The sequence below is a fragment of the Monodelphis domestica genome, chromosome 4 (genome assembly GCF_027887165.1).
Source record: "Monodelphis domestica isolate mMonDom1 chromosome 4, mMonDom1.pri, whole genome shotgun sequence".
In the NCBI taxonomy this organism is placed as follows: Eukaryota; Metazoa; Chordata; class Mammalia; order Didelphimorphia; family Didelphidae; genus Monodelphis; species Monodelphis domestica.
The window spans coordinates 265,633,113-265,657,834 of record NC_077230.1 but is presented as its reverse complement, the minus strand read 5'-3'; the positions used below and the strand labels follow the sequence as shown (position 1 = coordinate 265,657,834).

The 24,722-nt window shown below is 39.1% G+C and overlaps 1 protein-coding gene and 1 long non-coding RNA gene across 6 annotated transcripts in view; one reads left to right on the top strand and one right to left on the bottom strand.

The window, feature by feature from the left end:
• The window catches only part of PANX1 (pannexin 1), a 68,555-nt gene that overhangs the window by 36,426 nt on the left and 7,407 nt on the right, over positions 1-24,722 (top strand). The window contains exons 2-4 of the mRNA XM_001368573.4: positions 2,936-3,075; positions 22,049-22,275; positions 23,634-24,292. Of these exons, the coding sequence (XP_001368610.1) occupies positions 2,936-3,075; positions 22,049-22,275; positions 23,634-24,292 (1,026 nt within the window). The remainder of the gene's footprint in view (positions 1-2,935; positions 3,076-22,048; positions 22,276-23,633; positions 24,293-24,722) is intronic.
• On the bottom strand, positions 480-23,864 carry LOC130453782 (uncharacterized). 5 transcript variants are annotated; one of them, XR_008911333.1, is made up of 4 exons: positions 22,820-23,247; positions 21,754-21,952; positions 17,587-17,797; positions 9,137-9,693 (listed from the first exon to the last, which is right to left on the bottom strand). It is a non-coding gene; the product is annotated as an uncharacterized LOC130453782 (long non-coding RNA). The 5 variants fall into 5 exon arrangements; XR_008911331.1 differs by lacking the exons at positions 9,137-9,693; positions 17,587-17,797 and adding an exon at positions 480-619 and having other exon boundaries at positions 22,820-23,240; XR_008911330.1 differs by lacking the exons at positions 17,587-17,797; positions 22,820-23,247 and adding an exon at positions 23,728-23,864.

Here is a 24,722-nt window from a genome sequence, read left to right as displayed (position 1 = left end):
GGGAACACAGACTGAGGCAGAAGGAAAATTAATCTTTGGTATTCTAACTCCCTTTCTTGCCCAGAGTGGAAATGTAGGGATTAATCAAGCCAATTCCACTCTGATCTGCACAGAAGACTAACCTGCTCTATTCTTACCTGGGATGCTTCCCCTCTCCTTGGGCAGTCTGGTACCCTCTTCCCCCAAGTGGACTCATTATACTAATGAGGAAGTCCAATTTGAATAGCCCACCACCATGCAGAACTTCCAAGCTTGTGAGATCTGACAGCCTCTATCTTCCTGTAGCTATGTTGAGCAACAACTCAATATAGCTTTAAAAAGAAAACCCTTACTTCTATCTTAGAATCCACACTAAAGTACCCATTCCAAAGCGGTAAGAGCTAGGCAGTTGGGGGTCAGTGACTTCCCAGGGCCACACAGCTAGGAAGTGTCAGGCCACATTTGAACCCAGGACTTATCAATCCACAGAGCCACCAAGCTGCTTCTATTCATTCAACATATCTTGCACAGGTTCTGACCAGACCCACATAAACACATATCGCCTCCCCTTGCTGTTCAGTCATACCGGCTCAGACGCAGAATGTCACTGTTGGAAGGGAGTTCAGTTCTTGATTGAGGTCTGTGAGAGTAAAAATGAATTAATACTCCAAGTATTTTAAACATGTAGGATTTAATAACAACAAAAGTGAGAGAGAAAGGGGTTAATTCAGCCAGGTGAGCAGAGCACAAGTCTAAAGACCCACACCTGCCGCGCTTTACCAAAGCACAAGCTCAAAAAGAGCCCCACAGAGGGTCTCAGCAAAATTTCTCTCCCAAGCCTCCGTACAGAAAATGAGGACGTAACTTAAAAGGATGCTGGGTAAATGTAGTTCAGGGGCATCAGATTTTCTATTTGCACAGGTCCTTAGAACACAGTACTAAAAAAAATCAAACTTAACCCCTTTGCAAATGTACAGCATTATAAGACTATAGTAACAAGCTATAATATATACTATAGACTAGCATCAGCACACAGAGAGGTGTGCCTAGTGCTCCAAAGTGGGTATGGAAGCCGACCCAAGTACTGTACTAGGAGAGAAAAAGCAAAATGCACACGCTGTTGACAGTGGTTAAGATGGTAGGTTATCATCACTATATACACAGTATTTGAGCACTTTATTACGTGATGGTTTATATTATTTGTATAATATAAAGAAGACCAAGGACCAACAGGTACAAACTCCTCATTACCAGACCTTGATGGAGCAAAGTAAGAGTTGTAGATAGAGCTCTAGGATTATCCTCAGGAAGATCTGAGTTCAAATCCTGCCTCTTTACGCTTCCTTAGTGTGACCTTAGTTAAGCAGTTTTGCTTCTTTCAGGCTCCCTTTCCCCATTTGTAAAATGGGGGTTATAATAGCATCTGTTGCCAGAGTTGTAAAGAGAATTAGCTAAGATCATTTTTGTAAAGTGCTTTGTAAACATTAAAGCCCTATATAACTATCAGCAATTAGTATTAATTACCACTTAATTCAATTCAACCAACATGTTTGTTCAGTTTTCAGATGATTTTATATATATAGTAAGATTAAAATTAATATACAATAACTCCAAGTATTATTTTTATAAGATTTAATAAAAATAATAATGGAGTAAAGAGAAGTCAAGTGAGAGAAAGAGCGTTTTTCCAGCCTCATTAGCAAGGAAAAAAAAACCTGAGTGTGTGGTTACAGAAACTTTTAACAACAAAACATAAGCATATATGTGAGGATGCAGAGGAAAGGAATTCTGGGAAATAGTAAAAGGAATTCTGGGGAAAGTAGTCCTGGGGTACAAAATTCCAACTACACTATATATATATATATATATATATATATACATATATCGGTTAAGCGATTTACCCAGTCACCCAGCTAGTAAGTATCTGAGGCAAGATATGATTTGAACTCAGAAAGATGAGCTTACTGATGCCAGGCTCGGCACTCTATCTACTACACCAACATTAATTGAGCACCTGTTCTGTGCAAGGTATTTGTGCTAAGCCCTAGATGAGTATATTTGCAGGGGCAAAAGAAAAGCAGTTAGGTAATGTTGTAGATAGAACACTTTTTTTTTTTAAACCCTTACCTTCTGTCTTAGAACCAATATTGTGTAGGCTAGGCAATGGGGGTTAAGTGACTTGCTCAGGGTCACACAACTAGGAAGTGTCTGAAGTCAGATTTGAACCCAGGACCTCCCATCTCTGGGCCTGGCTCTCAATCCACTGAGCAACCTAGCTGCCCCCCCCCTCCCCAATAGAGCACTATTATTATGAGGCACAGACTGGGAAGTCTAATTCATCTTTCTGAATTCAAATCTGGCCTTAGACACTTACCAGCTCTGTGATCCTGGGCAAGTTACTTAACCCTGACTGCCTCAGTTTTCCCATCTGTAAAATGAGCTGGAGAAGGAAAACACAAACCAGTCCAGTATCTCTGCCAAGAAAACCCTGAACGGGATCAAGAAGAGTAGGACTCAATTGTGTCCTAGAAATACAAAGGCCAAAGGACACATTCTTTGCCCTCAGAGAATTTATATTTTCCTGAAGTGTTGGGGTAAGGAGTAAGTACTCCATAGGGAATTTAGGGACAGAAAATATGAACTGAATCCGTAGCTTGAGGAATTTCTCCTCTAGCTTTAACAGCTATGATTCTACATAGACAGGCATGCTCTGCCTTCCTAGACTAGATTGCAGTCAGATTCCTGGCAGGGTCCATGTTGTCATCATCTTGAGACTTGCTCCATAGATTTCTCTTTGTCCCCAGCCACCCCTCCCTACCGAGGAGATGCTTCATATAGTTGCCTGTTGAAGTGGATGATTTTGGGGGAAGGAATGAGTGAATGAATGGTAAGAAGGCACGTTGTAGATAGAGAGAGGTGTTTTCAGTCCTTAGTAATATTGTGCTTTGTTTCCTAGGTACACAGATAAGTTGCTTCTCTCCCACTTCCTTCTCCTGGCGCCAGGCTGCTTTTGTGGACTCCTACTGCTGGGCAGCAGTTCAGCAAAGGCATCCATTGAACAGTGATTCAGGAAACCTCCCTTTGTGTCTCCATAAGGTAGGTATAGCTTCATGACTCCAAAGTATTAGAACCTGAGAGAGAGAGTGGGGCAGCTAGGTATTGTAACAGAATCAAGAAAACCTACATTCAAATTCTGCTTCACATTCAGCTTAGTATCTGGGTGACTGAGCTAGCCGGTTAATCTCACCGATTTTCAGTTTTCTCATCTGTAAAATGGGTATAATAAGAGCACTTACTTCCCAGAGTTGTGGGGGATCAAATAAGATAATATTCGTAAAGCAAAGTGCCTGGTATGTAGTAAGCACTATATAAGTTCTTTTCCTCCTCCTTTTCCTCATTCCTCCTCTTCTTTCTTCTCTTCCTCCTCTTCTTCCTCTTCCAGATGAAAATAGAACCCACTTAAAGTTGTTGGGAAGCTCAAATAAAGTGATGTATATAAAACTCTTTACAAACCTTAAAGCACTACATAAACCAGCTCAGATGAAGTGATATATATAAAATCTTTACAAACCTTAAAGCATTACATAAACCAGCTATTATTATTATCTAATCTAACCCTACCAGAGTGGAAACTTCTTAAAGGCAAGGATTGTCTAGCTTTTATATCCCTAGTGCTTAACTCTGTGCTTGGGATATGCTAAACACTTAGTAAATGTTTTTCATTCATTCAAAACCCTTTTGTATTACAGAAGAAGGGAGTCTCAGAACTGCAAAGTGATTTGCTCATGGTCACACAGATAGTGTGACAGGGTCAGGATTTGAACACTCTTGACTAACCTGAAAAATATAATTATTAATGTAGAAACTACAGTACTTTTCAGCACCTTCGGTTTTGATTTTTAATTTTTTGGATTAAATTGAATTGTATGCAGCAGCTTTGACAGAGCTCCCCTTGGAGCTGGAGCTCAGTGTTATATGGAACACACAGGGTGATGCTTCTCTGCCTACAAGGCAGAAAATAACATTAGATAATTCTAAAGTTGATGAAGTTTGCTAGTAGTGTACCAAATGGCATTTCTCAAGAAGAAAGCTCCCTTAGTGATGAAGTGGCTCATAACTGCCTTTGATGAGTTCATGAAAGAAGAGCCCTGTTTTAGCCAGCCTTCAGTACCAGCCACCAATCCTTTTTGTCAGTCCTGAAAACAAATGGAGTAGTTGTGCATCTTTTATAATTCCCATCTGCCTAGAGGAACACAAAGATGCAGCTCTCAGCAGGCTTATCCTGTCCTGAAAAGCCAAACACTGGAGTTCACTTTGCTCTAAGTCTGCTGGGGGATACAGACACAACACTAGCATTCTCCCCCTTTTTAAAAAGAGGATTTCTGCCTGACTCACTCTAGGTCCCCTAATGTTTATTTCATTGAATTTGGCTTATTGTCAGGGCCTGACAGTTGGCACCGTTTTCCTGTTTGTGCTGGGCTTCCCCCCTTCTCTTGCCTTGATTTTTTGGATTTCAGCCCTAAGGGTAAGTAGGGTTTGTTAACTATAGACTAGTTGTCCAGGAAACAAAATAGTCCAGCAAAACACAGTTCTTGGGTGGAGTTCACAGGTGCAAATTGTCGAAGCAAAAGAAACCCAGATATGCTAGATTGCATGTTTCTGTTTACATGCTGGGAGTGGGGTGGAAAGAAGCAATATTTCTCTGCTAAAGGACTAGACTTGGACTCAGGATGATCTGAATTCAAATTCAGCCTCAGGTTACTAGCTGTGTTACCCTGGCAAATCATTTAAGCACTGTCTTTCTCAAGTCTCTCTTCCGTAAGGTGGGGATAATAATAGCACATGTCTCAGAAGGTTATAGTGGAGTTCAAATGAAATAATATATGTAAAGTAATTTTTAAACCTTGAAATACTATGAAAATGCTTATTGTTATTATTATTTTCCCCACAGTGGAGAGATTAGGCTATTGGAGGCATCCATCTAATAGAATAAAACTCCCAAGTGCCTCTTAAGCCTTCCCTTGTTTAATACCCCCAGTTTTATGGAACCTAGGATCACTCTGATTGCCTTCACCTTGCTAATTTGTCACCATTCTTCCTCTTAAAATATGGAGTCTATAAGTGAATAGGATGCTTGTGGTAAAATCTAACAAGGACAGGGTGATTGATCATTCCCTCCATATAGCTGGAAGCTCTGTTATTTCAGCCCAAAATCACATTAGCTTCTGAAACCTGTTCTTTCACATTTCACTTATATAGTGTAAGAGAAGGTTTGAAATCATGGAAGGAAAATGAACTTGGAAGAGCTGCAGAAGATTCTACAGCAGCGGGGGATGGGCAAAAAGAACACAGAACTTTGGGGAGAGAGGGAGGAGTGAGTGATCCAGGAGGTAGAAACTGACTTCTGTCTGGAAACTGACCCCAGAGAGGTTGGCTCCGGCTAATTCCCTGATCCAGTGGTGTCTTTCCTTGTGATTCCTGACCCCAGATCCTCACAAGAACGCAAGCCAAGTGGACAGGACTTTGAAAACATAAGCTGTCCACTAAGAAAGATTTCCATCAACCTCCTTGAACTTGAAATTGGGGACACTTTCTGTGCAGCCAAGAACAAGAGTCTCTTTACTGTGACCCCAAGGGGGTCAGGTGAATCAAACCTGATCTGCCTGACTTTGGGGGGAAAGGCATTAGTTAGGGACCCCTTCTCCCTCCTTCCTTCTTTAACCTCAATTCCTTATCCTCCATCTGCCCTGTTACCTTTCTGTTTCCCTCAAATAAACTCCGTTAATAAGACCCAGGAACTGCCTCAGCTGTTACTAGAGGGAAACTCTTTAACAATCTTTAAAAATCTTTAACAAGATCCTTTAAAGAACCCAGCAGTTAAGAGTTGAAGGCAGCTGGGGGTTAGGGGGTGGGGGTAGTGTCAGAGTGCTGAGGGGGAAAGACAAACCATTCTCCCTTATCTCCCTTAGCTTATCAACATCACCTCATCACTCTGTCTACCTTAAAGGGGGAAGACTCCATTCCTTTTATCACCTTTCTTCCCTTATCATAAATCTCTTCCTTTTTACTCCCTCTATTACAATAGACATTGCAGCCTACAAAACCTCCCAGATTCCTTTACAAACTACTGCCTACCCATGCTTTTCCTGTCTCATGCTTGAAAATAACAGTTTTTTTGAACCTGTGCAAGATTTTGTATTTTTACTGTTAAAATTCATTTTGTTCATTTTGTTTTATTGTTCTAGTCTGCCAGATCCTTTTGGATACTGACTTCATCATCCAGTGTGTTAGGGAAGGCATCCAGTGTTGTCTCTGCCTATCTGAGAAGGATGCCAACATGACATCTAAGACAATGATCAATAGCCAGCAAAATGTTTAATAGCACAGAGATAAGTGCACATCCCTTTGGAGATCCTCTAAGTAGACATCAGGCTATTCGTGATTGATTACCTTTTGGGTTTGGCCATTCATATGAAGGAATAGGACTTGAGTTGAACTTTAAAGGTTAGGTGAGGGGAAGATAGGTAGCATAGTGGTTAGGGTACCATGTCTGGAGTCAAAAGGACTTGGGTTCAAATCTTGAGTACTTCCTACCTGTGTGACCTTGGGCAAGTTACTTAACCCCAATTTCTTAGCCTTTGCTGATCTTCTGTCTTGAAACTGACTGATACTAAGTCAGAAGGTAAGGGTTGGTTTTTTGTTTTTTGTTTTTTTTTTTCCCAAAGAAAGATAGATGGGTTTTAGGTTTTAGCTAGAGAGCAGTGGAAAAGAACTCTAGGCAGGGGAAACAGCTTGAGCCATGAGAGACATGTATGTGGGGAAAATAAGGAGACTGACCTGACCAAAGGGTCAGTCCATATTATGAGTAGTGGGAAATACACAGTGTTGGGAACATAGTGTTTAATAAATGCCTCTTCTTTTGTTCATTCTAACATAACCAGAAGACTTGGGCATTGTACCCCCAGAAACTCAGGCAAACTATTAGGGAAATTCCTTTGCTCCCTTATGCCTCCAAACATCTGACTTTGAGGATTATCCTCCTTTGATTGTCCCATTGATTTGAAATGGTCAAAGAGACACACCTCATCCATCTGTCCTCCAAATCATGAGGTCCACCCCACCGCCATGCCTTCGGGCAAACATCCTCCCCCCAACCCCTTGTTCCAGAGTCTCCTCCTCACTGTTGTAAAGAATATAAAACCCCCAGAATTGTTGTCCTCTGGGGGACAGCTTTTCTATCCATGTTGTCTTCCCAAGGAGCAGCTTTCCACCCATGCCACTGCTAAGTATTCATCAATGCTATACTTTTTTATCTAATCCAAATAATTTAATTCAACTAATATACATAAATACCTGTTCTCTGCTAGGGATTTTGGTTATAAAGATAGATGGCACAATCTACTCTCAGAACTTAAAATCACCTGTTGGTTTTCACTCTAATATTTTAGCATTTGGATTATTTAGTAAACTGGTTTATGAACCTCTGAAGACTTTCTCCCCAGACTACAGCACCAAGCTCACACCTTCTTAGCTGTGCCCAATTCTAGGGCAGGCATTCCTTCAAACCCAAAGACCACCGTTACTTTAACCCTGAACTTTATTTAAGTCCTAAAAAACCCAAAACTCTTTTGGTAGTCACTTCTGACAAGTAATTACATCATTAAAGGAACCTTTTTTTTTTAAGTAATCAAAGATAAAATACACAAAAACAAAATAAAGGGCAAACACAGCAAACCAAGACACCCCAAACCTGGTTACAAGGGCAGAAACCCATTCTATCTGATTATGTTTTTCTTCGTTCTTAAACATTTCCCTTTGCATCCCTCTCCTATTTCTTCCCTTCCACCTCACCCCAAATCCTTTTAGTCAAGTTTACTCAAATGGATGTGTTTTGAGAGGTTTATGGAGGTGTCATCTTTCTGGAATGTGATTCTCCCAACCTCTTGGCCTGAGGGTGCAGTCAGAGTGCCTCTTTCCTAAGGTGAGTTCCTTAGTTCAGTCTGCCTTTAAGGCCTTCAAGATTAGGATTTCTTAAACCTAATTTTTCTACTTTGGTTCCCAGATAAAGAACACATCCTTCCACTCCATCCCATCATGCCTTTCTAAGCTCTTGCTTAGAAGTTCAAAATCCAGCCATCTTCTGATCTCTTCTTTGACCATGAAAGGTTCCTCATTGTCACTCTCAAGCCATCTTTCTTATCTACTTAATCATTTCTAAAAATTATTATTGCTACCTTTGGTTGTCACATCCCTATCAGTTTTAAATTTATTTCTTTTGCCCCATTCAGAAACTTTGACTATGTCACCTCTCTCAATTCAATAAACTTCAGTGACTTCTTGTAGCTTCCTGGATCAAATATAAAATCCTGTTTGGCTTTTAAATTTAAAGCCTTTTCCAACTTGCCCTCTTCCTTCTTATATTTTATTCACCTACTTGCTGTTCCTCCGACCTGGTACACTGCAAGCATTTTCACTGGCTGCAGTCAGACTTGCATTCTTGGCACTCTCTTTCTCCTCATCTCTGCCTCCTGGCTTCTTTCAGGTCTTATTAAAGTCCCACCCTCTTCAAGAAACCTTTCCCAGTCCACTTTAATCTTAGTGTTTTCCCTTGGCACTATCCTGAATTTATCCTTTGTTAATCTGGTTTGTACCAATTATTTGCCCATTGTCTTCCCCATTATACTGCAAATTCATTCAGAGCAAGAAAAGTTTTCTGCCTTTCTTCATATCTCCAGCACTTAGCACACAGTGACTGGCACATAATAGATGCTTAATAAATGCTAATTGATTGGTATATTTTTAAAAGAAAGGGGGAAATTCAGCAAAAATCTTATCTTACCCATCAGTTGTAACTAGTAAAATGTAGTCTTTGTTTCATACCCATATTTCCCTGACTCTGCAAAGCAGGAAGTACATCTCATCCCTTCTTCTGGGGCAAAGTTGGTCATTATAATCAGAGGGCATTGGAGCAGCGCAATGGAGAAAGTGCCAGGCCTAGAGTTGGAAGGACCTAGGCTGAAATATAGCCTCAGATATTTCCTAGCTGTGGGACCTTGGGAAAGTCACTTAGCCCTGTTTGCATAGTTGTTACTAAGACAAAAAGTCAGAATTTTAAAAAAAGAAAAAGAAAAAAATAACTCAATGACATTGTGTCCTTTTTGTTATTCTTTCCATTTGCATAGCTGTAGTGGTTATTCACTTTTTTTGCCACATATGGGGGATGTGTTAGATACAGTGCTGGCCTCAGAATCAGAAAGACCTGAATTCCAATCCTACTTCTGACATTTACTAGCTGTGTGATGATGAGCAAGTGATTTAAACTCTCAGCCTCAGTTTCCTAATCCATAAAATAGTACCTACTTCAAAGAATTGTTGTATCAAATGAAGTAATATATATATATATATATATATATATGTTCATGCTAATATTATTACTTGTATCAGTTAATGCATCTGACCATGATTCTCTGTATTTTTCTTATACATCATTTCTTACAGCATATTATTGCATTACATTCCTGTATTTTGGTCTTCTAGAAGTAAAAGTTTCCTAGATGAGTTGTAGCATTTGGATCTGCCCTTCATGGTTATATTGTATCCTCTATCTCCCGCTTGAGACTGGCATTAGTTTCAGGATCAGAAGTTTTCCCATTCTTCATCCTACTTTTCTGCCCATGTTATGTCCAGCCAGGGTTTTCTTCAATGTGTAAAAATCTTGAGGAAAAAAATACCTTGCTTAGAGGCAGCTATGTGTCCCAGTGGATAGAGCATTAGACATAGAATCAGAGAGACTTGAGTGCAAAGTTCAGCTTTAGACATTTAATAGCCTGTGACCCTGGGCAAGGCGTCCAACCACTATCTCAGTCTTCAACTATAAAATGGAGATAATAACAGTATCAACTTACCTCTTAAAATGAGATAATATTTGTAAAGAGCATAAGTATAGTACCTCGCTGTTTGCTTCAATTTCCCCATCTGTAGGGTTTGTAATAACATCTACGCCCTAGGGTTGTTATCAGTTTCAAATGTGATAATCATTGTAAAGCTTAGCACAGATTCTGGCACATAGTAGATGCTATATAATGCTGACTGTTATTGAAGTCTAACTTTAAATACTTTCTAGCTATGGGCAAGTCACTTAACCACTATCTCAATTTCCTCAACTATAAAATAGAGAAAATAATAGCACATATCTCCTATATTTTATGTGAGGATAAAATGGAATAATATTTTTAAAGTGCTTGGTTCAGTGCCTGGCACATAGTAGGCAGCTAATAAATCCTTATTTCCTTCCTTCTTCAAGGCAACTTTCCCATATTCGTCCATAGTTTTGAAGACTCAATTGAACACAATTATCTGGAAGGTTGTAAAATCAGAGCTGTTAGAGCTAGAAGTAACTCTAGAAATTCTAGTCCAAGGACCTCATTTTACAGAGGGAAAACCGAGGTCCCTTTCTGTACTCCTGTCCCAGGTGTCTTCTATCTGACCAGTGCTCCCACAGTTAATATGTATATCCATTGTCTTATCAGCATTCAAGCTGAATATGAAGAAACCCATAAGAACATATATTCCCCAGTATCACCTCACACCTAGCAGATTGGCTAACATAACAGCTATGGAAAGTAATGAATGCTGGAGGGGATGTGGCAAAGTGGGGACATTAATTCATTGCTGGTGGAGTTGTGAATTGATCCAACCATTTTTGGAGGGCAATTTGGAACTATGCCCAAAGGGCGATAAAAGACTGTCTGCCCTTTGATCCAGCCATAGCACTGCTGGGTCTGTACCCCAAAGAGATAATAAGGAAAAAGACTTGTACAAAAATATTCATAGCTTCGCTCTTTGTGGTGGCCAAAAACTGGAAAACAAGGGGATGCCCATCAATTGGGGAATGGCTGAACAAACTGTGGTATATGTTGGTGATGGAATACTATTGTGCTAAAAGGAATAATAAAGTGGAGGAATTCCATGGAGACTGGAACAACCTCCAGGAAGTGATGCAGAGCGAGAGGAGCAGAACCAGGAAAACATTGTACGCAGAGACTGATACACTGTGGTACAATCGAAGGTAATGGACTTCTCCATTAGGGACAATGCAATGTCCCTGAACAATCTGCAGGGATCTAAAAAATACTACCCACAAGCAGAGGATAAACTGTGGGAGTAAAAACACCGATGAAAAGCAACTGCTTGACTACAGGGTTGGAGGAGATAAGACTGAGGAGAGACTCTAAATGAACACTATAATGCAAATTCCAACAACAGGGAAATGGGTTCGAGTCAAGAACACATGTGATAACCAGTGGAATCATGCGTCGGCTATGGGAGAGGGAAAGTGGGGGGGGAGGGGAGGAAAAGAAAATGATCTTTGTTTCCAGTGAATAATGTATGAAAACAACCAAATAAAATAATGTTTAAAATTAAAAAAAAAAAACATATATTCCCCAGAAGAAATTAGTTGCAGTCTTGTTTCTGTGATTCTATGTCTATTAAAACAAGTCCAGGGGGCAGCTGGGTAGCTCAGTGGATTTAGAGCCAGGGTTCAAATTTGGCCTCAGATACTTCCTAGCTGTGTGACCCTGGGCAAGTCACTTAACTTCCATTGCCTAGCCCTTACCACTCTTACTGCTTTAGAACCAATCCATAGTGTTGATTCTAAGGTGGAAGGTAAGGGTTTTAAAAATAAAAATAAAAATAGAAAAATAAGAGTCCAGATTGCTTCGTCTTGCCTTCAATCATCTATTAGATTTGGTATTACCCTACATTTCTGGTTTATTTCTCTCAATGGCTCTTCCTGTATGAAATGCTACAGCTGATCTGAGCCATAACATGAACTCCCTCCATGCCTTGGCTTTTGTCCTTCCCTATGAATGAAACTGTGAAAGGGAATTCTTTTTGTCTATGTTGAATTAATCAACCAAAAACTTTAAAACACCCCTACTTCACACTAAATAAGGGAGTTCACAGTCACTTACTTGGAGAGCTTCACCCTTTTAACTCAGTCAGAAACTTGTGAATCTTTTGATACGAGTTTACACCTTCAGAGGACGAGGGGTGGATCCCAAACTTATGAATCCTATGATCAGAGTTGACACTTTTAGAGGTCTTTGATAAGAGTTGACACCTTCAGAGGATAAGAGGTGTGAATCCCACAGACACTGCCCACTGGGCAGTGCTAGACAGTTTGTAAACTGTGATTGGCCCCTGTGAAAAGGGGAAGAGACAAGAAGCCACCATAAAAGCAAGCCAGTCTGAAGAGATTGTCTTCTGGAGATAATCTTGATAGTCTTCAAGGAAGCTTCACTGGAGATTACAGCTTTGACTTGGAGCTCAGCTTCAATTTAGACTCTGACTCCTGGACTACTTCATTGGGTGACTAAAAGGCTGACTCCTTTCCCAGTTCCCTAAGAGACTAGCTTCCATCTTGGAGGAAGCCATGTGGTCATCACCACCAGCCTTCCTGGTTGAGAGTTAATTAATCTCTGCCTGGATTAAATAGACTGGGAGAAAAACATTTACATTTCTCTTCTTTATTGTTTCCTCTCTATTTGTAAATATTGGTAAATAAATTTCTGACTCAAGATATAATAAATATTGGTGACCACATAATTTCATAAAGTTACTGTCCAACCATTAAATTTAACCCTTACAAAACTTCTGCATTATCAACATAGACCAATTGAAATCCTGTCCATTCTTTCAGATTCAGTTCAAATGCCATGAAGGCTTCCACAAATGGTTTACTTCCCCATCCTTTTCTTGGTTTAGAGGTTGCATTGTCTTTCATTTGTAGCTCTTATAGACAGTCAGAATTTGTGTGACTTACACCACAGTGAAGCAGGCATTCCCTGCAGTGGTATGCATTGCCACCTTTCCACTCCTTTTGACACAGCCTCCTCTAAACAAGATCCAGTGCAATTTCAGGGCATCTTGTCCAAGACTAGGGCCTGTTCCTTTTCTCATTATGGGCCTTTGTGATGATGCCCTTTTTTGTGGCTTCCTGTGTATAATTCTTCTTGAAAATATGGTACCACTTATTTATATGCACCATGCCTCTCCCTATGGCCCTTTGGATGAACTGGAATTTCCAAATTTAAGAGATTGTGGTTTCACATTTACTTTGTTATATGGTTATCTGTACCTGCTTTTTCTTAAAGTCTAAGTGTCTTGTGTATAGAGGCCCTATCTTATTTTTTATCTTTGTATCTCCCATAGTCTGACTCATTGATTTGCAAATAGTAGTCATTTAATGTATTTGTTCAATCAGAGTGCTCATTCTCTCTCCCAATCCACTTTCCAGGTGTTGTCTTCTCTTGCTAGAATGTAAGCTCCTTGAGGGCAGGGATAGTTTTGATTTCTTAGATTTCTTGTATTTGTATCAAATCCTTTTAGCACCTAGTGAGAGCTTAATAAATGCCCTGTCTATCTAATAAATAAAACTACTAGCTAGTGTTTAGGTCACATTTAAAAATTAACTAAGTGCTTTACAACTGTTATCTCATTTTATCCTCACAATAACTCTGGGGTTTTAAATTAAATTAAAATCTAAAATATATATATATATATATATATATATTTAATTTTAAAGATGAGGAAACTGAAGCAAATATAGATCAAATGACTTACTTAGGGTCACACAGCTCAATTAGTGTCTGACACTGCATTTGAATTTAGGACTTCTTGATTCCAGGCCCAGTACACTACCTAATTGCTTTATCTATTAAGAATGAGCAATTTATATTAAAGGAATACAGAGTACACCCATATGGACTCCATTCTTTTTTCTTTCTTTCTCCTTCTGTCTTATTTCCTTTACTTTTTTTTTCTCCTTTTGCATAGGCAAAAGATGATTCTTAAAGAAGTCATGGATGTTGGTACTTAAAAGGAAGACTTAAATGGAGCCAGCAGATGGCAGTATAGCATTATTTATCCACAGAGGTTTGTGGGTGTACTACTACTTACCTCCTTTCCTTAACATGGAAAAACTCAAAATGTAGCTTTTTAAAAAAAAATCAGAACTTGGCAACCAAGTTTTCTTTGATCTTCAGTTTCAGAAAAACTGAAATATCAATGACATTTTTTCAGTGGTAACAAAACATAGTTGATAGAGCACTGGACTTGTAATCCTAAAGATCTGAATTCAAGTTCACCTTCAGACATACTCACTTGCTTTTTAACCCTGGGTAAGTCTTATAACCTTTACATCTTTCAATATCATCATCCGTTAAATGATGGAATTGGATGTAATCTTTGAGGTCCCTTTTTGCTCTAAATCTGGACCCCCATTGATTATCAAACATATCTAGTGATATATAAACTCCAATAATAAGCAGCTGTGGGTCCTGGTCAGGACCAAGAATAGGACACCTTTTAAGCTAGACAGCTAAAAATTATCTTCTATAACTATGTGCTTCCTTTGGGAAAGGGAGGGAGCTAACTCATTTTGAATTCCTCATGAGAAGAATAATAGTAATAATAATAATAGCTGGTGTTTAAATAATTCATTATGGTTTTCAGAGCATTTTTTATATGCAGAATCATTTCATTTCTCTGTGTCTGTCTCCTCTTCTATCAAATGAAAGGGGATAGACTAGTTGTGAGCCCTGCAGTCTTTTCTAGCTCTTAAGTCTAGGGTCTGATTATCTTACTTAATCTTCCCAACACCTCTGTAAAGTAGGCACCTTAAGTATTATTCTACCATTTTTTAAGATGCAGAAACTTAAGGCTCAAAGAGGTCATGACTTGTCCAACATCACAAAACTAGTAATAGGATTTGAACCCCAGGCCAGTTTAGATTTATCCTATATCCCACAGTGCCTCCGACAAAGTATTTAGAAAGACTGACTATAGAATCATAAGATTAGGATGGAGAAGGACTATTAAAGACAATTAATAATACCCCTTCATCATACAGTAAGGGAAACGAAGTGGAAAGATGTTGATTGTGGTTATACAAGGCAGGAAAATTTCAGAGCTCAAATTTGAACCTTGGACCTCTGACTCTAGATGCAGCCCTTATACTTCTATATTATACAGGACTTGTAAGGAATTAAAATTGAGGGTTTGATGAAATATATGAGAATTCTAAGATAACACTGTGATCACCAATTTAAAAATATTATAGCTCAAGCCAAAATGACTTTTAGTAGTTGTATTTACAAAAAGGTGGAAGGAGTGAAAGTAGAGAAATATAAAAGAGGGTAGAGAAGATGTCTAGCCTATCACCGTGAATGTTGCTCCATCCCCCAGTCAACTTGGGAGGGCTTGTTAATCCTCAGCCAGAGGACACAGTAGTGAATTGAACAGGGGTTCCACCCACAAGACCTCCTCCAAGAGGGGAAGGCCTCTCTGGAACTAATCTCTCCAGAAACCAGGAAAGGAGGGTCAGCTTTTCACTCACCCAAGCGAAGCTCCAAAGTAGAAGATCCAGGAGCAGTCTTACCAGAAGCATTCATTTTTAAATAAACTTTTAAAAAGAAAACCCCAAATCATATACCCATACAAACAAGTGATAAATCATCTGTTTTCTTCTCAATTTATGCTCCCACAGTTCTAGATGTGGATAGCATTCTTTCTCATAAGTCCCTCAGGATTGTCCTGGGTCATTGAGTTGCTTTTAGAAGCAGAGTCTATTACATTTGGTTGTCCCACATTGTTTCAGTTACGGTGTACAGTGTTCTCCTGGTTCTTCTTATTTCACTCATTATCAGTTCATGGAAGTCTTTCCTTCTTCCTATTTTATACCAAGTCAGGGTGAGTTGGAGGTAGGGAACAAAAAGGTATAAAGGATAATCTGAAAATTCTGTTTCAAACAGAAATGAAACCACTAGTGAAGGCTTCAACTCCTTGCTCATGCCCTTCTACCCCAGACAGAAGAAAACAGATGGTATTCTTTTAAATAAATCACTTAAAGCTTTCTCCCCAAATATCCTGTCAAATTTTGGTGGGACAGTTTGCAGACACATACTCAAAAGCAGTTTTCCTTTATAGTAAGATGCTTTTCTCCTTGCCCCATATTTTTAAAATTTGTATTTAAAATTCTCCCAGTAACCTTTCCCTTTCTCCCTCTCCCTGTCCCCATCTCCCCTCCCTTCACCTGTCAGAACAAATTCCCACATTAGCCATGTCTGAAAATGGAAGTCTGCTTTCTAAGTTCATCACTTCTCTGTTGGGAAATGAATAGTGTGTTTAATCTTCATTCTTTTGGACTTTTGGTTTGTGAGTGCTATGAAGTCTTTCAAAGCCAACCCCATATGTGTTTTGTGTTCTTTGTCTGAGTGAAGAGAAATATTAAAGATATAAGTGATCAATTTTCCAACTGCCTATTTTGGTGAATTAGTTTAAAAAAAAAACAACAAACCTTTATCTTCCATCTTGGAATCAAAACTGAATTTCAGTTCCAAGGTAGAAGAGTGGTAAGGGGTAGGCAATGGAGGTTAAGTGACTTGCCCAGGGTCATAGAGCTAGGAAGTGTCTAAAGACATATTTGAACCCAGGAGCTCCCATTTCCAGGCCTGTCTTTCTATCCACTGAGCCACCTAGCTGCCCCCAGTGATTTAACTACTAATCCTGTCTTCTTATAGACTCACCCAAGGGAACCTTTGCCTTTGGTCTCTTATCTTTCCAGCCTTCTTACATAATACTGCCCACTCTTCAGGACATCCACAGTGTCCTACTTACTGGTCCATGTATATAATATTTTCATTTCCTATCTCTGAACCTTTGTCCTGACTGTCTCCCATTCCTGGAATGCTTCCCTCCTCACCTCCACCTCTCACCATCCCAGGCTTCCTCCAGCAACCCTTCCCCAGTTTCCTGCCTGACCAACCCTGTCATACTGGATACTGCCTTCTCCTTAAAGGTGTCTATCTTATATCTAATAATCTACTTGTGGTTCCCCTCACTAGAATGTAAGGTCCTTGAGAGCAGGGCCTTTTCTTTGCCCTTCTTTAAGACTTCCTAGCATCATGCCTGCTCCATAGTAAAGGCTTAATAAATCCTGACAGATTGCTTGATTGGTAGGTGGAGAGAAACAAGAAACAGTCTGTGGTACAGGCAGTACTCATTCAGCCTTTCCTATGAACATGGCCTTGGTGTAAGGAAATTAAAAAAAAAAAAGTAAATACCCAGAATTTAATACATTTAAATCCCCATTTTTCTAATTTTACAATGAGCTGTGGTGAACTGTTCATTAGCACTGATTACCAGCAGGCTGGGCAGGTGGGCAAAATTACAGCACCCAAGGGGCAGCCTCTTGTTCATTCATTCACACAGTTGGAGATAATATGCTATTATTCTGCTGCCTTTGAAGCCAAGCTGGCTCAGAAATAGGTTTCTTGAGACCAAAGTGAAAATCATACTTTTCTCCTGTGGACTCTGGTAGATAATGCCAGGCTTTGGTGATTGTGAATCCTGGCTGACTTCGTTATCCTAGTAATTACATTTTACAACAAAGCAAACCCTTCAGCGTGGGCTAGGTGAAAACTTCTCTTGCTCTGTTAGCAGGATTCTTGAATGAGGAAGCCTGAGCCCTGCTGATAACCACTATTGTTGTGTGGCCAGGGGCATGGGGGAAGTGGGCTAGCAGTTTGAGAAACTTAGCTTTACCTGTGGCTCTGGGATTAGCAGGGGACTGAAGTCCCTGTAGCAGCAGGAGTACCAGGGAATGTGTATGCCTCCTCAGATTGTTCAGGGTCCCCTACGCAAGGGTCTTAAGGAATGGATCAGGCATTTTGAAGTAAGAGCAGAGCCGTCTTCCAAACCCCCAGGCAGGAGACATTCTCTTCTTTTCATGAACAAGTAGTATCTCTTTCTCCTTCTAGTGACAAATAATATTGTGGTTATTGAAGGAAGGGGTAGGGGAGACATTTATGATGGTGGTGGTGGTGTTTGTACCTTCCTGTGAACAAAGTTTTAATATCAAGGCATTTCTTTTCTTTTTTTGTTAATTAAATTCATTTATACATGTTGATAGAATTTTTAGTCATTGTTTTCTGGCATTTTTCTGTCCATGTTCTCCCCCTTTCCCAAAATGGCAGGTAATATGATACAGGTTACACATGTGCTATCATGCAATATAAATGTCCATGTTCATCATCTTGTGAAAGAAGACACATGTTGCTTTCATAAGAGAAAAAAATTCTGGAGGAAATAAAGTGAAGCATGGTGTGCTTCAATCTGCCTTCAGATTCTGCCAGTTCTTTCTATGGTAGTGGAAAACCATTTTTGTCATGAGTCCCATGGAGTTGTCCTAGATCCTTGAGCTGCTGATAGTAAAGAAACTCACAGTTTATTTTTGAACATCATAGTTCTTCCTGTGTACACCATTCTCCTGCTTCTGATCACTTTACTTTGCATCACTTCATATAAGTCTTTCCAGGTTGACATAAGGACATTTCACAAGAAAAAGTAAGCAAGCGGGGTTTATTCCAAGTGAGAGAGGGGGAAAAAAAGCAAGTTGGGGCAGTAGTGGTTCATTGTTGGCCTTCTTACCTTCAGAACTCATTCTTTATGTCAATACTTTTGTATTAGGTTATTGTGCCTCTACTCCATTGAAACTCCCATCAATTCATAGAGGTGGAAGAAATATTGGTAATCTTCCTGTCCAACCTTTTCCTTATTTTTATATATGAGGAACCTGAGACCCAAAAAGAGTAAGTAATTAGTCCAAGGCCATGGAAGACATTCCTTGTTCCTCTAGTCTAAGTAAGCCAGAGAGTTTGTTGTTGATGGTGGGGGTTGCAAAAACATTCTGTCATAAAAAAAACTAAATACCCAGTTTGGACTGTGTAGTTGAGGATTACATCATGCTTGCGAGACTGGATGTCTGTCACAAGCAAATGAGTTCAAAATGAAGAATGACCTGGGCTGTTGGGTCCCAACGCTCTGAGTTTATGCATGACCAGTCCACAAATCACACTTCTGACTCATACAGACTCATTTTTCAGGGGTTTCCCTGGGATCGTCATTTGCCTGCTTTTTGTCTCATTTTGTCTCCATCCAGGATTTCAAAGAAATCTGGCTCATCTGGGCCTCTACAGATGCTCTCATTTGAACACTCACAACAATAGCACTTACATATGGAGTATAGATAGCACCTTATTTCAGTAAGTCAGACATTAGGTAGCATTTATTAAACATTTTCTGTGTGCCAGGCACAAGGCTGGGCATATAAAGTAAGATAAAAACATATGAGGGAGATGTGGAAATAAGTATGTATATATGTGTGGAGAGAGAGAGAGAAGCTAGGAGCTAGGTAGCACAGTGAATCAGTGAGTAGATCAGTGGTCTTGGAATTATGAAGACTCATCTTCATGAGTTCAAATCCATTCATAGTCACTTACTGACAACCTAGCATTCTCTACATGGAGATATCATATTACCAAGTTGATGGGGTCTGGCCATGCACCAAATTCCCATTTCATATATAATGAAGGGTTCATTCTTGGTGTGTGTGTGTAAGCAGAGATTTTTATTCTTATTTTTGTATATATAATATTATTAATTATAAGTATGTAATAAACTCTAATAAATATGTTTATCCAAGAGAAACAAATTCTCACATTAACTAAAATCTGTCCAAAAATATCTCATTCTTTTCCCTTCTCCCTCTCCCCAGGAAGGCAAATATTATATAGGTTTTGTACATATTATCATATAATACATATTTCCCTGTCATCATGTTGTGAAGTAGAAAAAATGTTGCTTACACTAGAGAAAAATTCATGGAAGAAATAAAGTGGAGAATTGTGTTTCAATCTGCATTAGGATTCTGTTCCTTCGGTTGATTTTCATCATGGGTCTTTTGGAACTGTCCCAGATTCTTGCCTTGTTGAAAACAGTTAAGTCATTCACAGTTGATCATTATAATATTATACATTATTGTTACTGTATAGTTTCTTCTGGTTCTGCTCACTTCATTTTGCATCAGTTCATATAAGTATTTCTAAGGTTTTTGGTGATCATCTTGTTTGTCATATCTTATGGCACAATAATATTCCATTACAGTCACATACTATGACATGTTCAGCCATTCCCCAACAGATGGATCGCCATTTGATTTCCAGTTCTTTGACACTAGAAAAAGAGTTGCTATAAGTATTTTAGCACGTGTGATTTCTTTTCCTTTTTCTGTGATCATCTTAGGAAATAAACCCAATAGTGGTATTGCTAGGTCAAAATATACAGTTTTATAACTCTTGAGTATAATTCCAGATTGTTCTTCATTCCTTAACCTTGTTATCTCAGTGGTTGCATTAGCCAAAGAATTGTGTATGACTAACCTCCATTTGATGGATTCCTTGTTGTAAGTGATGTTTTGGGAGTACATTTTGCTAGTCTAGAAGGATAAGTGTTTTATTGTTATTAACCAACAATAAATACAGCAGCTGCTTTCATTCTCTGTAACCTTCAGTCAGTGATGAAACTAGATCCCAGTTCCCATTTATCCCCAGCTGTAAACCTAGAAGTGTCAATAAGGTTCCAGCACCCTTATCTTCAGAAATTCTCCCTGTGCCATCAACAGCAATCAGTCGATAATAATATATTAAGCACCTGCTGTGTGCCAGCCACACTGCTAAAATCCCAGCAAAACCCATGATTATAGGTGATCTCTCACTGTGTAGACTGAGCACCCAAGGGCAATAGGGAGAGTATTATATTATCTCCAACAGTAATGTACCAAGCCCTAATGGGAAAAACCATCCTCACACAGAATCCATTCTTCCTTCAGTCTCTGCTTATATCCTGCTCCCTAAGCTTTCATTCTTAGCTGGAAAGAGAATCTGACTTTCCCACAGAGGGTGAAGGAAGAAGACCTTCTTTTACTTTTGGCACAGGTGTAAACAGTTCAAATGCTTGCAGACTGTAACCCTGTCTCCCCTAGTCCCCCGCTGACACATGACCACACCCAATTCTCCATGTATCAGCTCTATCCAGTTCCAGAATACATCAGTCATACATCTGAACCAGTGCCATTCCTTTATAGTAACACTCAGCACATTCTATACTAGTACCCTTCAAAATGGGAGAGAAATTGGCAATTTGACCATGCAGGTTCAGTCAGCTCATTTAAAAAAATGGAGTTATTAAGGATTTCTTACATTATATTAAGGGCTAATTTGACTTTGCTGTGCCAGGAATGACCAGAGATGAAAAATGAAAAGAATCTTCATCCTCAAGAAGTTTACATTGTATTGGGTGAAAAAATACATATATACAGAAAATTCAGTATAAAGTAGTTCTGGGGGGACTCTACCAAAAATTGGGATTGAGATGTGGGAAGAGTGGGAAAGGGAGAGAGACTACATATTAGGACAGGCTTCCTGAAACACATAGCACCTGAAATGAGTCTTGATATAAATATATATTATTTATATATATATATATAAAATATATAAAAATATAAATATAAATAAGCAAGTCAGGGATTTTATGAAGTAGAGATGAAGAGAGAGTGTATTCCACACAAAAGGAAAAACTCACACAAAGGCACAAAAACAAAGAGACTGGGGAGAACGGGGAACAGCAAGCAGTCTATTTTGGCTGTAGTGGAGTTAATGTGTCCTAAACTGGAGCCTGACTGAGAAGGGCTTGAAAAGTCAAAGAGATGAGTTGATATTTTATCCTAGAAGCAAGAGAGAGCTACTGAAACCTGTGGGGTGGGGGTAGGAGGAGTCCCCTGGTCATTCTTATGCTTAAAGATTATTAACTTAGCAGCTGTGTAGAGGATGGATCAGAGAAGAAAGAGATGAGGCAAGGAGAACAGTTACGAACCTTGGCAGTGGTCCAGAATAATGGTGATGAGGGTGATGAGGGCTTGAAACAAAATGATTGGAGTAGAGAGGAGATGGAATTGCTGTGAAGGTCCACCCAAGGAATCTTGGTAACTGATTGGATCTGAGAGGTAACCAAGAGGACAGGGTTGAGGATGACTGAGATGGTGATCCTGACCGAAGGTACTACTGATAGTGTCCTGGACAGAGGGGGAAATAAAATAGAAAAATCAGAGGAAGATTCTGGTTTAGTTTAATGACTTTTCTCCCTCTCTGTCTCTGTTTTCTCCCTTTAGTTTTTCCCTTACATTTTGTTGCTGCTCGCCATCCTATTGTACTTGCCTACTTTGTTCTGGCGTTTCACTGCAGCCCCTCACCTTTGTTCAGATATGAAGTTTATTATGGAGGAACTTGACAAAGTTTACAACCGTGCCATTAAAGCTGTGAAGAGTGTCCGTGGTGTCGATGTGAGAGATGGTGCCGGCCCATTTGTGGCTTCAATGAATGAGAATATTGGGCAAAGGTAAGCATGAGCATTCTAGATGACTCTTGGTGTATAGAACCAGATCTCTCTACGACAGTCTCTTATTTCATTCCAGAGGCTGAGACCAATTTCAGCCCCTTCTGCAGAAATCTCTGTCTTTCTCACCCACCTAAAATAATGTCTGCATTTCTACTACTAGAATTAATCTTTCCTTTAGATTAAGCACTGCCCTTTACTTTTTGAAAACACAAGCTCTCTCAGGGATAATTTGTTAAGTTCTTGATGCTTCTAAAGTATGAATTGGTTTATCAAGTGGTTGCTATTTTTCTTCCTTACATATATATATATATGTATATTTTATACATATGCACATCTGCTGTGTATATCTATACACACATTACCGCATACCAATACCATATACATTCTAGCCTAATAGAAATATAGATTATGAATTCAAATAATGGAAACATTTCTCAGGATTCATTTTTCATACTATTACACTAAACAGAACCTAGCTATATTCTTACCAGCCCTTGTTATATGAAGTCCATCCTTGGCCTGCTATACCTATGTCTTTACTTACCTATTTGAGATAAAAGAATAAGACATTGCTTTACTCTTCAAACTTTGAATTTTGCCTTGAGCAAGAATGGCATTCCCTTTATTGTTGCATCCCTGCATGTCACTGGAGGTGGGAGAATCACTGATCTTGGAGTCAAAAGCCTTGGATCAGACTCTCAGCTGTCCTACAAATTCATGCACCATGTAGCCTTTCAAAAGTCATTTTATCTTTCTTTGGATATTACTTTCTTAATTTATGAAATGAACAATTGAACTTGGCATTCTTTAAGGATCTGACAAATATATGCCACAATCCTTTTAAAATAAACTATGGACTATTAGGAAACAAGATGGTAGAGTAGAGCTGAACTCTCTCCCCACATCTCTTTCAAACAACTTTAAAAGAATGCCTCAACTCTGAATGTGGCAGTGCTAACAAATTCTGAAGTGGCAAAGCTAACAAAGGGTCAGAATGAGACATTCTTTTAGCCTATGACAACTTAGAAGGTGGGAAGGAGAGATCTGTGACATGGGAGAGAGAGAATTTAGAACTCGAAGTATTAAAAAGTGATTTTTAAAGAAGTTTTAAATCTAATTGGGAAATATTTAATGAAATAAGTAAAATATATTTTAAAATAAAATAAACTCTGAAATATTTATCATAGGGTGACCATTTTGTTGACCGTACCTACCCATGCCCTTACAAAGCTACAGCTTTGGTTCATTTTATGATAGTATTGAGTATATTGAAGTAAAGACCCATCCCACTTATTCTCTGAGGTTCTAATTCCTTTTTTATTTAACCATTCTCTTTTTTCTTTCTTTTTTCTTTCAAGTCTCTGGGAAATATCTGAAAGCCATTTCAAATATCCAATAGTAGAACAGTACTTGAAGACAAAAAAGAAGTCAAAGAATTTAATAGTCAAGTACCTTATCTGCCGGGCTGTGACTTTCATGATTATACTGCTGTCCTGTGTCTACCTGGGATATTACTTCAGCCTTTCCTCCCTCTCTGATGAGTTTGTCTGTAGCATCAAGTCAGGAATCTTGAAGAACGACAGCACGGTTCCCGAGCAATTTCAGTGTAAACTCATAGCAGTTGGGATTTTCCAGCTTCTCAGCTTCATTAACTTGGTGGTTTATACTCTTTTGGTGCCTGTGGTTGTGTATACATTCTTTGTGCCCTTCAGGCAAAAGACTGATGTTCTCAAAGTCTATGAAATCCTGCCCACTTTTGACATTTTGCACTTCAAGTCAGAAGAATACAATGACTTGAGCCTCTACTATCTTTTTCTGGAAGAAAATATAAGTGAACTTAAGTCCTATAAGTGTCTTAAAGTCCTGGAGAACATTAAAAGGAACAGTCAAGGGATTGATCCCATGCTACTTCTGTCCAACCTTGGGATGATCAAGACTGATGTTGTAGATGGTAAAACTACGAAGCCTGCAGAGAAAATGGGAACAGAACCTGGGAATGATGCAACAGAGCTCAAGGGTAGGAATGCCTTTATTGTCAGAGGTGAAGGGCAACCCTCAAACTACTATTAGCTAACTTTATTTGGGTATTTCAAACCATATTCTGAGCGTTAATTTAAGTGAAGATAGTGAGAATGAAGAAGGACAGAAATGGACATTTCCTGATAGGAAGGACGAGAGGTTCAGGATCATCCCAAAGATTTCTAAAAAGGAGCCACACACACACAGAGCCCCTTTTGCTTTTCCCTCCTTTCTCCTTCCCTTTCTCTTTCTCAGCTTTTCTAATCCCTATCTCCTATATATTTACCCATATATCTTTCTATCTATAGCTATAACTATTTCTATATATATATGTATATATATATAACTGTCTTTATATAGCTTTCTCCATCAATCTCCTAATTTATTTGTATTTCATATATCTTTATCTGTATCTATATCCTACCATT